Genomic DNA, 17699 nt, shown 5'->3' on the forward strand with positions numbered 1-17699 from the left:
TGGACTCGGGAATAAGTTAAAACTTTGGGATGATCATAGATAAAGAGGTTAAATAATAAGGGGAAAAACTGGTTTAGAAAGAGAAGATTGGAAGCAGACACGCTGAGAACGATTGAAAAGGAACGCATTAGTCCAGAGAAGAAGTTTAGTCCGGAATCCTAGTAGAGATATTTTGTGGATAAGAAGATTGTTATTCACTGAGTGGAAAGATTTTCTAAAATCAGTATAGACTACATCAGCTTGATATTGTTTTGAAAATCCGGAGGTTACATAGGTGGAAAATTCGAGAAGGTTAGATGAAAAAAGCGACGTTTTACAAATCCGTGCTGTGATTCTGAAAACAGGGAACTAAAAAGTGTTGGAGGTGAGTAGTAATAATTTTTTCGAAGATTTTAGGATTGGGAGAAAAATTGAAGATACAACGGTAGTTTGAAACATCTGATTTAGACTCCTTTTTATGAATGGGAAATATTTAAGATTCTTTTCAGACGGTGGGAAAATCACCAAGCCCGAGAGAGAGTTTGAACAGTTCTAAGAGAGGCACGCAAAGAGAATCCGCACAAAGTTTAAGAACGGCACTGGGAACCAAATCTGGACCAGTGGAGAAAGAAAAGTTACACGATTTCAAATTAGTTAAAATGCAAAGGACCGTATTAGAGTTTGGCAAATAGTGGTTAATCTTCTTTCTCTTTGGCCAATCAGTCATCATTTTTAGGTCTTTGAAATGAGCCTCCATCGCGAGAAACTTATCCTGGAGCATTTTGAATCCAGAGTCTGCCCTCAATTCATTATAAGTCTGTCTCATAAAAACACGCAGGTCGATCTAAATAGCTCTGCAGTCCCAACAAGTCCAGTTGAGACCGCAGCTACTCTTTGTGAGGTCGACTACGCGTCCTCCAATTTGGCCAAAGTCGGCGCAAACAGTGTGTGCCATGTTATCACACAACCAGCAGAAGGTGAATGTTTGCCGTGTGACAGCCGAGCGGCAGCATTTAGCACAGCAAGTACTCATTATGAATTATTAGAAATTGGATAAAAGAAATAGAAAAACGCTTGAGCGACAACTTTAAGTTAGGGAGAGGGAGAGAGGGAGGCGACAAACGCGAACCGGCTGTGTTAGTATGTATGCAGAAGAGATATATAAACGAGAGATTGGCTCAGAGCGAGGGCACCGGCAATACATATGTCAACAACTATTCAGCAGTGACTAAGAATGGCGGGGTAGGTAAGAACACACATGTTGGATTAATATCGGGGAAAAAATACACGAAAACACGAGTACTGATTATGCACATATAGCAAACGGAATGCACGATAAATGTTTATAGAACGCAATTACTCTCCTTAAATCACCGAAAATAATAATTGTTAAGCGGAGCGAAGAAAAGACGCGACCATCAGCAACGATAGATATCGATATCGATATTATTAAACCGAAACCTAGCGAACTTGCATCGCAATGTAATTCTCTCGGGTCTTTGAGATTGTAAAGTGCCAAGATCGGTGCTTACAAAAAATTACTTTTCAGTTGCTCGAAACATTCTAGTTCTGTGATTCTGAATTAAAACTTCTTGTCTTTGTTGACCAAATCATAAAGAGGCTTTGCTTTACCGTTACCCGAGATGGAATAACCTAGGTACTTAACTTCTTACTTTAAGAATTCGAATTTATTCTTAACTCCTTAACTCAAGTTTATTCGCTATCAAACGTTTCATCACCTCTTGTAAAATTTCCATGTGACTATCGTTATCCTTTGTTGCTATCATTATGTCGCCCATGCATATTACAACCTTGTCTTCTTTTACCATTTCTGAGAAAATTTTGTTTGGGAATCTTTGGAACGTCGCAGACGCATTGCGTAACCCGAAAGGCACCCTCAACCATTCGTATTGTCCCATAGAGGTCGTGAACGATGTGTAATCGTCTTATCATTTTTATACCCGATACTCTAAATGAGTATAACCTCATTAGGGATTTTGATTGGTCCGCAAAAACATATTTTACAATGCTCTTGGCACATTTTTATACCCGATACTCAAAATGAGTATTGGGGTATATTAGATTTGTGGTGAAAGTGGATGTGTGTAACGTCCAGAAGGAATCGTTTCCGACCCCATAAAGTATATATATTCTTGATCAGCATCAATAGCCGAGTCGATTGAGCCATGTCTGTCTGTCCGTCCTTCTGTCCGTCCGTCCGTCTGTCCGTCCCCTTCAACGCCTAGTGCTCAAAGACTATAAGAGCTAGAGCAACGATGTTTTGGATCCAGACTTCTGTGATATGTCACTGCTACAAGAATATTTCAAAACTTTGCCCCGCCCACTTCCGCCCCCACAAAGGGCGAAAATCAGTGGCATCCACAATTTCGACGATACGAGAAAACTAAAATCGCAGAATCGTAGAAGATGACTATATCTTCTAGAGTGCAAAATCTGAACCAGATCGTATAAGTATTATAGCCAGAATCAAGAAAACAATTTCATTCTTTCTCGCTCTGTCTCTCTCTCTCACACACAGGTTTCATGGTCGGTTTTGCCAATTGCAAAATATGAGTTCAAGGGATCTCAGAACCTATAAGAGCCAGAGCAACCAAATTTGGTATCCACACTCCTGTGATATCGGACCTTGACCTTTTTGTGTCACAATTTCGCCACACCCCCTTCTGCCCCCGCAAAGGACGAAAATCTGAGGCATCCACAAATCTCAGAGACTATTAAGGCTAGAGTAACCAAATTCGGTACACACACTCCTTTAAGATGTCACTATAAAACGTATATCTCAAAATTTCGCCCCACCCCCTTCCGCCCCCACAAAGGACGAAAATGTGTTGCATCCACAATATTGCAGTTTCGAGAAAACTAAAAACGCAGAATCATAGATAACGACCATATCTATTAGATTGCTGAATCTGGATCAGATCGGATAAATTGTATAGCCAAAAGGAACAAATCAATTTGCAGTGGCTACGCAGCGCCCGACGTCACGCTCAGACTGATTTTCTGTCTCTCTCGCACGTACTATTTGTCGTGTCATGCAATGCTAGCGCCGTCTGGTGGAGGAGAGCCATACTGACTAAGTATCGGGTATAAATGTAGAGTTGCGGTGTCCGCAGCAACTCACAACGTTCCCCCTCGTTTGATTCTTGAGTCCCGCTTTCTTGTCCGATTAGATCTGGAAAACCATAGAGTTATCCAGTTTAAAAAACTTAAAATCATGACTTTATAAAATAGTTCAAGAAGTTTGTTCTGCTACTTCTCACTCTCGCTTTGTAACAGCTCGGTCAAACTTTTCAGTAATGCACAATGCTATAAGAACTACTTATCTCGATGCAGGATACGTTTTTCTCAGGACCCTAAAAGTTTTACTGCTTCGTAAACAGCAAGCATAGAACTTCCGCACACCCATCCTCGCTATCATTTTGTAATACGTCGGCAAATAATGATCAGGCAATTGCCGATCTTTTTGCCCAATTTTTCCAAACCACCTATTCTGAGGAAAGCTACTTTACCGAGTTCGAACGGCATTTTCAGTCCCTTGGTAAATGAATGTTCTTTACTTCATGATCTTCGACTAGTTAAGGCGGTGTTTTCACCGGGTCCAGACGGGGTTCCAGGAACTCAGGTACTGCCCGAGGCTCTGTGTGGACCCTTGCTTAAATTATTCACCCTGTCCATCGATTTGTCGTTATAATTCGTTTGTCGTTTATAATTCCTCTCCATAAAAAAGGTAGCAAGTCTGACGCAAAAAATTATAGAGGTATAGCAAAGTTATCCGCTATTCCCAAAATGTTTGAGAAGGTTTTAACTCCGCACTTGCAACATCTCTGCAAGTCACTTATATCTCCAACTCAGCATGGATTTATAAGGCGACGATCAACCACCACGAACTTGTTAGAGTTTACCTCTTTCATTATTAAAGGCTTTCAAGGTAACTTACAGAGGGATGTTATTTACACCGATTTTAGTAAAGAATTCGACTCTGTAAACCATTCCCTTTTAGCGCATAAACTTGACCTTTTAGGGATGCCACCCAACCTCCTGAGATGGATTTCTAGCTATCTTTGTTCCAGGTCTCAAAGAGTCCTCTTCAAAAACTCCCTCTCTTTACCAGTAAAGGTTTCTTCGGGAGTACCACAGGGCAGCCATCTAGGCCCCTTACTCTTCACACTCTTTATTAATGACCTGCCTTCGGTATTAACATACTCTCGAGTACTTACATATGTATGTATGCGAATGATGTTAAACTCTATGTCCTATATAAGGACATTTCATTTCATTCTCGCTCAATAACTTCTCAATCCGATCTCAATAACTTTCAGTCATGGTGTTGTGCAAACTTGTTTCACCTTAATGCCTCGAAACGCCAAGTTATGACATTTCATCGTTCTAGCCCCTTGTTGGCTCCCTATACCCTAATTGATGGTTCTCTTGAGATAATTACCCTGGTGGATGATCTGGGTGTTATGTTAGACCCCAAGTTTTCCGAACACATTTCTACCATGGTAACTAAGGCCATGGGCGTGCTTTGGTTTAAAAAGAGGTGGTCAAAGGAATTTGACGACCCCTATATAACAAAGACTCTCTATACCTCGCCTGTTCGTCCGATCTTAGAATACGGCTCCTGTGTATGGTGCCCTCAGTAAAAAGTACACCAGGACCGTATTGAATTTTATTTATTTATTTATTTATTAAATTAACAAATTATCTGTTAATAATGGTATTTAATTACAAAAGGCGGAAAAAGATATGTTAAAAGTTAGGTAAATTTAAATGATTATAAAGAAGATAGGGTATGTCAGAGGGAGGTATAATTATGGCATAAAACCCTAAAAGGTTCATGATCGGCATAATTAGACCTACATATGGGTAAACGGATAGGCCTAAAAGTACGGGTAGGTCTAGATGGAACGGCCAAGTCAATCTGACCCAAGAGAGTTTGGGAGTCAACAATCCCGAGAAGGAGCTTGTGCACGAACATTACGCCATTGCATATTCTGCGATGGTGCAACGACGGCAGGTCAATAAGATTTAGCCTAGACCGGTAGGGTGGCAAGATTCTACCCGGGTCCCAGTTAAAGTTCCGAAGGGCAAAAATTAAAAATTGCTTTTGCACGGATTCAATAACAACCTGCTGCTCTTTATACTGCGGGCTCCACACACAAGAACAATACTCCAATTAATACGTACTAACGAGATATACAGTTGTTTCGTAACGTACGGGTCGTCAAACTCCTTGGACCAACGCTTGATTAACGCTACAACACCCTTAGCTTTATTTACAGTTGCAGCTATATGGCTATATTTGAACTCCAAATTCGCTCGAGGACATGAATTCCTAGAACATGAAATGTGGAGCGCGACGGTAAAATGCCATAAGTTTGCATTTAGAAAGGTTCAGAAAAAGAAGATTAGTTGAGCACCACAATAGTAGTTCACTTAGATCCAGTTGAAGGCGTGTGTGCAAATACCAATCAGAGTAAGATAGACACCTTCTGAGAGGTGGCATACGAACACGAACTTTGACTGCAACAAATTCAATTCCATGGATGTTACTCAATGGGAATAACTCAGATGAGAAAACAGATTTGACTGCAATCAGAACCCCACCTGCAAAAGATGGGCGGTCCATTCTATAAATAGTGTAACTATCAATGAAAATTTCATGACCATTGATAGTGAAATTAAGCCAGGTTTCGGAAAAGCGATGGCATCGAAATCAAACGCACTATTTGTATGAATTTGACGCAACTTGCCCAACAAACTGCGAACATTCTGATAGTGAATAGAAAAATGGTACATCAGGTTTTTGGAGCAGCAGGTTCGGTAATTATGTGACTCGAGTTCGAATCTTTGAGAAGGAACTCATGCATAATTGTATGCTCAGGCCATATTGACGGTTCTGGACCCGCAGAAAACGATATGTCCATAGATGACAAAACTTCCAGAAAAATGCTGTTAGCTTGAGGTAGCTGGTACGGATACGGAGTGGATGCGTTGTAAATTTGAGACGAGTACGTTGTTTGGAAAAAGGTAGCGAATAAATTTGCAATACCATCAGCAGAAGCTTCTGTTTTGTTCTGGTAATGAAGGGACGGAGGAAAAGCGTTTGACTTACGCTTAGAGTTAACGAACGAATATGATCTTTTAGGATAACTACGAAAGTTACTACTACATTGTGAACACTGACTATTAACGGCAAGGAACAGAGAGCGAGCGGAGGAGTATAGAGCTAAGGGCGACGTGGAGCCTGACCTCTGGTACTTTTTATAGAGTCTGGATTTATTGTTTTTTAAGTATGACAAATACTTGGAGAACCAGGGAGGCTTGGACGATACGGGTAGTGATATCTGGAACAAATTGATTAAGGGCGGAGTAAATAGAGCTATAAAACGAGTTAACAGTTGCATCTATGTTCGGTAATGAATAAAGAAACGACCATTCAACACGCGAGAGATGTAGATCTAAATCGATAAAGTTTGTTTTGCGAAAACATTTTATGTGACAAGGAGCCATGGAACTGTCAGCACCACCAGATCGTGTACACTGCAGGGATATCGACAAAGTTGGATGGTAAGGATCTTCAGGGAGTGATATTGGGCTTGCTTTTGATACCGTAGCAAGAGAAGCATCGTTAACAAACATGAGGTCAAGAAGTCTGTCCCTAATTTTTTTAACGGCATTAATTTGGACAAGGGAAATATCCGTTAGCCCATTGATAAAGTCATTATGGAAATTGGGAAACAACAGGTTAGCGTCATCACAAGGCAGCCAAGAAAGAAATGGGAGGTTAAAGTCCCCCATGACAATAATTCGATCATTGCACCCTAATGCAGAAACAACAGTATTAATTGCTGAGAGGTGGTGTAAGTAAAGCTCAGCATCAGACCTGGGAGGAATGTAAGAGCAGGTTAAATAGAAAAATGCGGAGCCAACACGAACTTTGACTGCAAAAAATTCAATTCCATGGATGTTATTGAATGGGAATAACTCAGATGAGAAAACAGATTTAACTGCAATCAGAACCCCACCTGCAAAAGATGGGCGGTCCATTCGATAAATAGTGTAACTATCAATGAAAATTTCATGATCATTGACAGAGGAGTTAAGCCAGGTTTCGGTAAACGCGATGGCATCGAAATCAAAGGACGCACTATTAGTATGAATTTGACGCCATGTGCCCAACAAACAGCGAACGTTCTGATAGTGCATAGAAAAATTGTACATCAGTTTTTTGGAGCAGCAGGTTCGGTAATTCTTGGATTCGAATCTTTGAGAAGGAACTCATGCATAATTGAATGCTCATGCCATATCGACGGTTCTAGAGAATTGGATAGTAAAGAATCAGGGAGAAGAATTTTAGAAGATGATATGTTGCGCTTATGTTTAAATGTAAATTTAGTCACAACTATATCATCAGGCGAAGAGTTAAGTTTAGAGAAAAGATGTTGTTTAACGTCCTCCGTTGTAGCCTCAGGAATAAGACGAGAAACAAATATTGCTTTCCAAGGGACCACTGAATCAGTACAGAAAAACTTTTTACTCCTTGCTCTTCGTGAGTGTGTGAGTCTCCCATCTTACTCTAGTAGACTGCTATTAGTAAACCTCCAATTCTTAGTTAACCGTAGGAAAATGCTTGGTGTGATTTTTGTGCACAACTTGATCAGGGGTGACAGAGACAGCCCTGATCGGTTGGGCCGCATAAACTTCACGATTCCTATTAGACTCACTAGAAATGTTATACCGTTGTTCCTTCCACTTTGTAGATCGAATTATTCTTTGCAAGAACTGTTTAGGGATTTATGCTCGAATTATAATTCCCTCTACCATATCATATCCACCACTAATTCTCTTCCTCTTATTAAATTATAAATCCTTACACACCTTTCTAGTAATTAGTAATTGTAGTGGTATTTTTATCTTTATGTTTATTTTGAATGCATGTCTAGTTCTCTTAGAAACTTTCGTGCTAATCTTCCTCGAATATTAGTCTAACAGCTATCTTTCCTGCATGCTCGCGTAACAGCCTTCTGCTGGTTTCAGACGGGCCACTTGACGGTGCAGTAATTGCATCGCCTCTTGAAAGATGCAGTCATTGCATGTCAACGTCCACTAAATAACTATGATCTTTATCTGATAGTGAGGGAGAAACAGCGGTTAAAGCTGAAAAGTGCTGCCCATAAATAGGGATATCCGAAGAAGATGGAATATACGAGCTAGTAATGAAAATAGCGAATGCGGGACGAATCAGTTTTACGCACAGGAATTTCAGTTCCTGTGGAACTTGGACTGTGAAGTGTTCCAACGTGAAGTTAGAGTCCACCGCAATCAGAACCCCTCCTGCACGTCGAGACGAACGGTCTTTTCTAAAAGTTGTGTACCGGCCGGCCAAAACCTCGGAACTAAGAATGTCTGGCTTTAACCAGGTTTTGGTAAGCACAATAACGTGGGAAGCAAATGCAACACTATACCGGAAAAGAATGCTGAGTTTACTACGTTAGCCCCTAACATTCTGATATGTTACTTAAAGAGAAGTTCGTTTTTTGGACGGGTTAAAGCAGGACGGGAAGATGAGGAGGAGGATGGCACACTGGGATGATTTTTAAGGGCTATGGTGGTCCTATTCTTCTTCTTAGTCTTGAACCTTCACCACCAAATGCTCTGGCCAAAATTTGGCAGAACAAGTGGTATCAAAATCAGTTGGGGAGATGCTTAAACTTCTCCACCTTTAAACCCACGGCTTTTATTTAGCTTTGAGTAAAAGCAATTACATCATTAGTTATGTGGTCAGGGGCCAGCCGTGAAACAAAAACTTGTCGTTTTGGTGGATCCCCACCAGTGGTTAGCCACCTAGGGCCTAGTACCTATGGTGGCAATATCCGGAGGTCCGGATCTTCTGATCACTGGTGGGATCGGAATAGACGGGACAGCTAGCGAGCTTGCCACCACGGACACGGACGCTGCAGACGTACTTGGCTGCACGTTCTCCGGAGCGATGAATTCGGCTACCGAGTCTGCATCGCCAGCAGCTGCCTTTGCCCTTGGAGTGGCAAACGAGATCAACTGGCTGCACCCTTGGAGTGGTCGGAGTCAGTTTTTCGGTCGCGAACGGCTGAGTGACGGCTGGCACGTGCAGATCCCGCGGAGTGACCCTTTTACGCCTCGGAGACTCATTAAGCAGCTTCAAACCGCTATCTGAGCCTCCATGGCTGGGAGCCGATCGTATTGGTTCTTAAAACCAACGGTCAGCTCCTTACGAGTATGACCAATGGTTCAAGCGAATGCAAAAGTGTATTGATCATGAGGAGGAATATTTTGAAAAACAATAAAACCATTTTCATTTAAAAATTGTTGTTCTTATTTCGTATTCCCGAAATATAAATAGCAACCCTCGTAAAGGCTACGGGATACGAGTGGGCTGAACTGAGCGTGAGCGTACTTACAGAAAGCAACACACGTTTATTATCAAGGTTTATGTTGAAAAGCACAGGCTCAATTGCAAAATAAAAGGAAAAGAAGCGGAGCGCAAAACAAAAACACGTCTGGTCACTACGAAACATCTTTATAACACGCCTCAGTTGGAATATATCCAGACATTGTCACTGCTGCTGCATTAGTAAGAAACTCATTCATATTTTGGAATTAAGTTGCTGAGTCTAAGGCAGGGTTTTCGAGTACTGCCAACTTGCACTGAGGCCAAAAGAGCAACCAATTTTCAAAAAGAATTTTCTTAAATTTATTCGCTTAAGCTTAGCAACGAGCGAATAGCTTTATTCGCATCTTGTGTTATCGATGCTCTATTCTGGCTCTCTCCTTACCTCTCACTTAGCCTGTCTCTTAAAATTGGTCGAAGGAAAACCCAAGTTTGGGTCATTCTGAGTGGTCTGAGTGACCAGTTTACTGAAAAAATTAACCTATTGGAAACAATTTTGTTTTAAAAAGACTTGTGTGGCCGAAGATGGCAAGCGAGCCGATCTCGAGCTAAATTTTAAATCTTGGGGACAAAAAAGGTCTGTTCTTCAACTATATCAAGTAGTAACTTCCAAAGTAGGCACAGCTGCTGACGGTTAACCGACGGCATAGAAAAGAAAAGATAACAAGAGCGAGTATAGATAAAAAATAGATGATGCAATGAGAGCATGGTTCTGAGCGAGCAAAGGCGAAGGTACAATGACCAAAAGGTACAGAAAATGAATAGAATACGAAATAGAAAGACGAGTAAAGAATTTACACTCGGGCTTTGTCCGAACAATATTAATATAACAACAAATTAGTATGGACTTCTGTTTGAAATTAATTAAGCGACAAACAAAATATTAAATTTAGACGAATAGGATAACATTTGCGAAAACCACCGACTAGAGAAGTCACAAGTGCATGAAGTTGTTGCTGGAGGTAGTTGTGACAGTTTAATTTGTAATTATATTATATTATTGAATTATATATTATCTGTATATACAATTTTATAAATAAGAATCACTACAAATAATATTATTTATATAATAAAGCAGAAATATATATCCACTTTTTTAATGCGGCTCAAAAATTAAAATTTTATTGATGCAGGTATGTGCCGAAGAAAACTGCCAGGAAGAGGTCGTATTACTGGCATTGAATTACATGGATCGCTTTCTTTCAACTAAATCAGTACGCAAGACCCATCTTCAAATTTTAGCTGCTGCCTGTCTTTTACTTGCTTCAAAACTTCGGGAACCCAGCTGTCGTGCACTCTCCGTGGAATTACTAGTCGTTTATACGGACAACAGCATATACAAGGATGATTTAATTGTAAGCTTTTCTCTTATCAAATATTTAAAATATTAATGTGTTCACGTGCAATGGCTTTAGCATTAAGTGGTCCTAGAAATGGTATGAGGCTCGATACGTATAATGAAAACGATATAATCGTGTTAATTCAGGATAGGGTAATAGGCTCTGCACACTGAGCCCATCCCGGGGTAATGGTGGGATTTTTTGACAGATGTGAAACTCCGATTCACACTGGCACCATCCACCATCCGTCAAAAACAGCTGATGCCAATAACAAGAGCATTAAATTTGCGCGGAAGATTTATTAATATTTGGTTCCATCCAGTCAGCAGAGCAGATACGTTCTGCAATCGCAAAATATTGTTTAGACCATAATGCATATTATAAACTTATTTATTTTTATTTCTCCAGATCGAGTCTTTTTTGGTTCGCTTTGGCGGGGCCCCTTGTCGCCAGAAAAGGTGCTGGACCTACATAATCCGTCCAGATCCAACTCGATAATGTTAGAAAAAAAACTCATTATTAAAGATTAATTTATGCATAACTTAAAGCATTTACAGAGCATAGAAATATTTGTTCTATGTTGTCAGTCGTCTGCCATTTATTCGCCACACACTTGCAACTTCAGCCTGGCAGACTCGGTCATGCCGCATTAAATCTCATCGCCAGCCCATGATGCAATTATACAAGGTGGTCTCGTCGGCAAAAGTCAGTCCCTTAACGTATGCTAGCAATAAGTGCGAATGAAAGGCACATAGTATAGTGAGTTTGAGTGAGACGGCATATGTCGATGTTGATTAACCCTTAACAGGCCCGTGGGGTTTAAAATTTCCTACTATAATACAAAGACTTGAAGTTTTTTTTATAGTTTTATTTTTATTTTGCATGCATATTTTTCTGTTAAGGCTCTTAACTCTAAAATAAATTCTAATTTTAAAATCTAATGATTTAACCACTATGTCAATATTTACATTTTGTGCAGCCATTAATAATTTTGCCTTGACATTTGTGGTTAAATTAAAATGTTATAAATATTAATTCTAATTCTTTGATCTTATGTTTAAATTCTTCTGACGGTTTTATTAGTCCGCCATGCGAAACCTCATCCACGTAGGTGAATGTGGAACTTTGTTAGGTGCAGACTTCCACTGGGAAGCTTTGAAGTGACTATCGCAAATTTTAGAATTAGCGCCAAGGCTGCACCCGAGGTTTTGCTCCCACAACTTCCGCTTCAATGCACATTTCGGAACATGAATAAATTTTACTCCCGGAACATGAATTCGGCAAAAAGTGCAATACGTCATCTATCTTTATAAGCCAAAAATTCGTATTTAAGAACAGAAACATATTAATATTTTTTCCTTACGACGGATCCTCCTATCAGAGACGATTTGTCCAGCCTTGCTGAACATGCGTTCGGATTCTACGCATAAATATTTGAACATAAGGATTTTGACTAAATCCAATTAATTTTCGTTGACCTGAAAAATATGAAAATAATAAGTATTTTTGTAAAATATTATTTAAATATATTTATATTTACGTTTATCCAAAGCAGTGGATCAGTCTCCTCCGTGGCAATTGATCTCTCCAAATAGGGACGATTTGTTATAATGGCATTACTTCGAGCGGTATTTTTGTTTTCCATTGCATTTTCTTGTAAAAAATCAAATATCCAACAGATCCCAACAGAACTTACCATCGAATGCGGCAAAATTAGCATTACAGATAGCTTCAGACGGCACTTTTTTCACTGTGTAAAGCATTCACTAAAAAAATATCGAACGCTATCGATAGTGACGAGCCACTATCGATGGTCTCTCGATAGTGCTATCGATAGTTCTCCACCTCTAGTGTACATGTATGTAGCAGCAAGAAGTAAGCGTCTCAGACCCCATAAAGTATATATGTACATATATATATAGCCGAGTGGATGTCCGCCTGTTGTTGCGGTTTGAAAGTCCTCGAGAATCGAGCTGTTTTTTCCTTGGCGTCCTCTTGGAGGCATCTTTCAATGACCACAGCGTCGGGACGCCCAGGTATCTTAGCCGGGCAATTGCTGATAGGATGTTCCAGGGTTTCAATGGCCCAAGGTTCATCACATTTCCTAGAGCGGTCTCTGTTGATGATGCCTCGGCTGCATGCACCGCAGCTAGACAGTGACCGTGGTTGTACTTACCACGGTAGTAAGTAAGTAGTGATTGAGTTTTTATTGCGTTCTTTGGATATGGGTTTCAAGATTTTGCAGGTAGTGGTACTTCTCCATTTGCTTCTCTAAACGCTAATTTTAATAGGTTGACCACATCGTATGCTCGATCTTCGTCCTGCTGCATCGGTTCAGTAGTGTGTATGACAGCCTTATCTTATTGATAACATTCATCTTGATGACGTCTGTATATACACTCCCCGACACTTGAATACGACATACTAAAATGTACACTTTAGGCACCAATATTTCCGGCACAAGCCATAGAAAACGGTGAATTTAAATTTTCCTCAAATCTCTATTCAATTTAGCATAAATTAAAAAAAAAATAATAGCAATATTCATCAAAGTAGATTGAGAAAAAAAATTTAATTGACATAACTCAAATTTCCGCTCCCAAAAAATGCGACACTTGAATACGACATTCGCATTGAAAAATTTTTTATTTTGGATGTGGTCGCGACCGGACATTGAATAAATTCTCAAAAATCAATTAGGGTGTCCTTATTACGAGAAAAAAATGTGGGTTATGGTAAGTCCTTTTCAAAGGACGAAAGCTCCACAATAAAAGCCTCGAAGGAAGTAGGTCCATCAATAATGAAAATAAGTGATGAAATTGGTAAAACTAGGTGTGTTCTGAGTGATTTCATAAAGAACGGGTCAAATTATGGCAAAAACATAAAAAACCGAACCAAAATTGCTACTTCCGAGACCGCCATAAGATCTCATCTGCGAGCCGCATCTAAAAAACACGACTAAAACTCGATTTAAAAATCGAAAACTGTACTTTTAGCTAGTGCTAAAATAATAAAACATGTTTTTTCGAAGACTCCACACCATAAGGGACTGTAATTAATAAAAAACCTCAGCCAACGGACGAAAACTTAGAATACTCCCGTACTTTTGCATATTCATATGGCGTGGAGTAGAGACTGTCGCTATATAGCATTTTCAAAGGGACAAAAATTTTAATTTGAAGGGTCATAAGGGTTTCTTTTTTATATTTATAAGGACTCAAGGAAGTAAAGGAAGTGAGGAGTAAAGAAGAATTACAATTGGATAGTTTGCTGTGGTGAGCAAGATCCTAAAACGGCGTGGACCAGTTGATTTTTCATTAAGTCGAGTTTATCAAATATGCAACAAAGTTGAGGGGTTTTTTATTAAGTCCCTTATGGTGTGGAGTCTTCGAAAAAACATGTTTTATTATTTTAGCACTAGCTAAAAGTACAGTTTTCGATTTTTAAATCGAGTTTTAGTCGTGTTTTTTATGGAGGTCTCGGAAGTAGCAATTTTGGTTCGGTTTTTTATGTTTTTGCCATAATTTGACCCGTTCTTTATGAAATCACTCAGAACACACCTAGTTTTACCAATTTCATCACTTATTTTCATTATTGATGGACCTACTTCCTTCGAGGCTTTTATTGTGGAGCTTTCGTCCTTTGAAAAGGACTTACCATAACCCACATTTTTTTCTCGTAATAAGGACACCCTAATTGATTTTTGAGAATTTATTCAATGTCCGGTCGCGACCACATCCAAAATAAAAAATTTTTCAATGCGAATGTCGTATTCAAGTGTCGCATTTTTTGGGAGCGGAAATTTGAGTTATGTCAATTAAATTTTTTTTCTCAATCTACTTTGATGAATATTGCTATTATTTTTTTTTTAATTTATGCTAAATTGAATAGAGATTTGAGGAAAATTCAAACTCACCGTTTTCTTTGGCTTGTGCCGGAAATATTGGTGCCTAAAGTGTACATTTTAGTATGTCGTATTCAAGTGTCGGGGAGTGTATGTTAAGGTGCTGAATCTGATCCCGTCTCTTTATCCAGTCGGTGGTTCCCATAAATGCCAATAGAGGTATGCCCGTATCCTTGTATCGACATGTTTCCCTATGCAATTAGGCCTTGTCTTGACAGAGCAGAGCCTGTCGCTGAGTTTTTTCAATAAGCTTATGGTACGTATTCCTTTCGGGTATTATGTCCTGATGATTTTTGGCATCTGTAACCTGGGTGCATCCTGGGAAGGGAACTTGCGTTATTGCTGTTAGGGCTTCTTCACTGCCCCCTGCCCACTGTCCGTCGTGTAGCTTGAGCCATTTCAGGTACTTTCTCGATGTTGGAGCAGAAGTGAATCCACAAGTTTCGTTGGGCCTTACGTATTTCCTTCTTGTAGTTCCTGAGTATGGTTCTGTATTTCTCGTTGGCGATCTTAAAGAATTCCTTGAGCTCGTTTTCTTACAGAGAATGATTCCACCAGAGTGGCTTGGTCCTCTTTTTTGTGGTTGGACAAGATTCGTGGTAGGCATCCAGTAATAGGATAGGGTCTCTAGGGACTTCTCTATATCCTCTGCGAACTTCACAGAGCTCGTTTTAAAATTTTCCCAGTTTGTATTCCGGGGGATTCTATAGACCTTTATATTCGGAATGTGTTTAGGTTTTCACGTGAACTGAATGTACTTATGATCTGAGAAGTATGGTCTTTCGAAGACTCTTCAGCCAGATATCTATGTCTATGTAAGAATAGTATAAAGACTAAAAGTGACTCAACTCTATTATTGATGTGGGAGCTTTCCAAAAAATAGTGGCTGATCTTTACAGCCGGTTTTTGCCGCCAGACTCTTTAGCTTTTGAGGTGTTTCGGTCCTGTCGTGTGCCATGTAGCTCGAAGATACCAGAAAGAGCTTTTCCTTTCCATCCAGTATCACTACTGTCAGATAATCCGTTCTGTAATGAGACAGGAGGTAAGCATGGATTCCCTTTCGCACGAGTACGACGGATCTGTTCTTTCTTATCGATGTTGAGTGGAATGAGTTTTGGTAAGAGGATTTCAGTCCGCTCACTGTATTTCCTCGCGCAATCCATGGTTCCTGGACCTTTACCTATGGCTATGAGGAGCTGTGGCGTGTGCGCATCTTTATCTTCGTGGGGGCGCTTTTTAAGCTGTATGGAGAAACTGCTCACGCCCCACGCTATCTTATACAATTATGGGTATAACAGGTTCCCCGCCTCCTTGTTGATCTGGAGTATCACATGCTGGCCTCCCTCGTTGGGTAATGGGCTATCAGCATGAAACATTTTCTAGTTTGCCGTTGGCACATCTGTGTTCTGCCTTTGCAAAATGTTCAGTGCTCGCCCTCCTTGTTATATGTCTACTACCTCTTGATTGGACCCCTCCCACTCAGCTTCCAACTGAGGCACCTTCTGCATCAGCCACTGCTGCGTTGGGTCGTCATTGCGCTTAAGGATTATTACATGGGTTGGGTTCGTCCATCATTCGCGATAATACGTGCTGCACGTGAACTACCTTCCATTACTCTGCCATTATCTTCCCATTGTCGTCGCTCGTTTTTCTTGCCAGAATGCCTTTAATAGCACTCTCGCTCGAGCGTTGCCTTTTGGTGGCCAGCATCCCCTCCACCTTGTTGGCGAATCCGCCTTTCGCCGCCTGCATCTGGGAGCCTTGGAGCCGGCTCAGTAATTTGAGGGCCGCCTTGTATTGGGCTTTCGCCTTCATCCCCTCCCTCGAACTCTTCGGCCCTTCCCTGCGCTGAGGGCTGGTAACTAGTTCAGGGGACTTTCTTCTTATGATTTTTTTTTATTATTCTCCAGGTCCGAGTTTGTCTCGACAACAGCATCCGCGCGGCCCACCGGTGGTAGCAGCCACTCTCTCCTCTGATGTTGGGGTTGACATCCCAACCCGGATTTATCTTCCGTCCGCTCTATATTTGACCCGAAGGTCCATACGTAGAACCACCCCCTGGCGTTTTATTCCTACCCGCCAGGCACCTGTGGCCATGGCCCTAGTTCAATTTAACCGACTTCTGGCCTTATCGATCGTGACGTTCGGCAAGTGCATGTTTACTTCAAATATTCGTTCATCGTTCGTTCTCTTTCGTAGTGACCAGACGTCTTTTGTTTTGCGCTCCACTTCTTTTCCTTTTATTTTGCAATTACAGCTGGTGTTTTTCAAAATAAGCCTTGATAAAAATCCCCATTTAACCTACAGTAAAAAATCTGTTCTTTAACGCGTGTGCATGCCTATTGTTTTCAAAAAACCTTATTCTTTGGTATTAATTCTGTGCGTTGGTTAATGGTGTGTTTGTGTGTTGCTTTCTGTAAGTGCCCTCTATCACTCTCGATCACTCAATTTGACACCAGTTGCTCTGCCAAATTTTGGCCGAAGCACTTGGTGGTGAAGCAGTTTAAGGCTATGAAAAACGATAGGCCCCCCATAAATCTCCCAAATCAGCCCAACGTGCCATCCACATCTTCCCATTTTACTTCTTTTACCCATTCAAAAAACTAACTTTCCTCTTATTAATTTACCAAAATGTTAAAGGCTTACGCAGTAAGCTCGAAATCCTTTTTCGAGATATTTTTGCATTTGCATTCTTAGTTAAGAAGTGTTGTCTGGTCGGTACACAACTTTTAGAAAGGATCGTTCGTCTCGACGTGCAGGAGGGGTTCTGAGATCAGTGGACTCTCACTTCATGTCTGAGCACTTCACAGTTCAACAGGAACTGGAATTCCTGTATGTATGTACAACTAATTCTTCCCGCTTTCGCTATATTCATTACTTGCTCGTATATTCCACCTTTTTCGGATATCCCTATTTATGAGCAGCACTTGTCCGCTTTAACCGCTGTTTCTTCCTCGCTATCTGATAAAGATCATATGATAGTTCTTGGTGACTTCAACTTGCCAGGAACTGTTTGGTCTTCGGT

The 17699-nt window shown here is 40.5% G+C and overlaps 1 protein-coding gene across 3 annotated transcripts in view; it reads left to right on the forward strand.

The window, feature by feature from the left end:
* The window catches only part of LOC6603470 (G1/S-specific cyclin-D2), a 64275-nt gene that overhangs the window by 26157 nt on the left and 20419 nt on the right, over window positions 1-17699 (forward strand). For all 3 annotated transcript variants that reach the window (XM_002028413.2, XM_026990948.1, XM_026990949.1), the window contains exon 2: window positions 10564-10785. In XM_002028413.2, coding sequence (XP_002028449.2) covers window positions 10564-10785 — 222 coding nt within the window. The remainder of the gene's footprint in view (window positions 1-10563; window positions 10786-17699) is intronic.

The sequence above is a fragment of the Drosophila persimilis genome, unplaced genomic scaffold (assembly GCF_003286085.1).
Source record: "Drosophila persimilis strain 14011-0111.01,24,50 unplaced genomic scaffold, DperRS2 tig00000631-arrow-arrow-pilon, whole genome shotgun sequence".
Classification (NCBI taxonomy): Eukaryota; Metazoa; Arthropoda; class Insecta; order Diptera; family Drosophilidae; genus Drosophila; species Drosophila persimilis.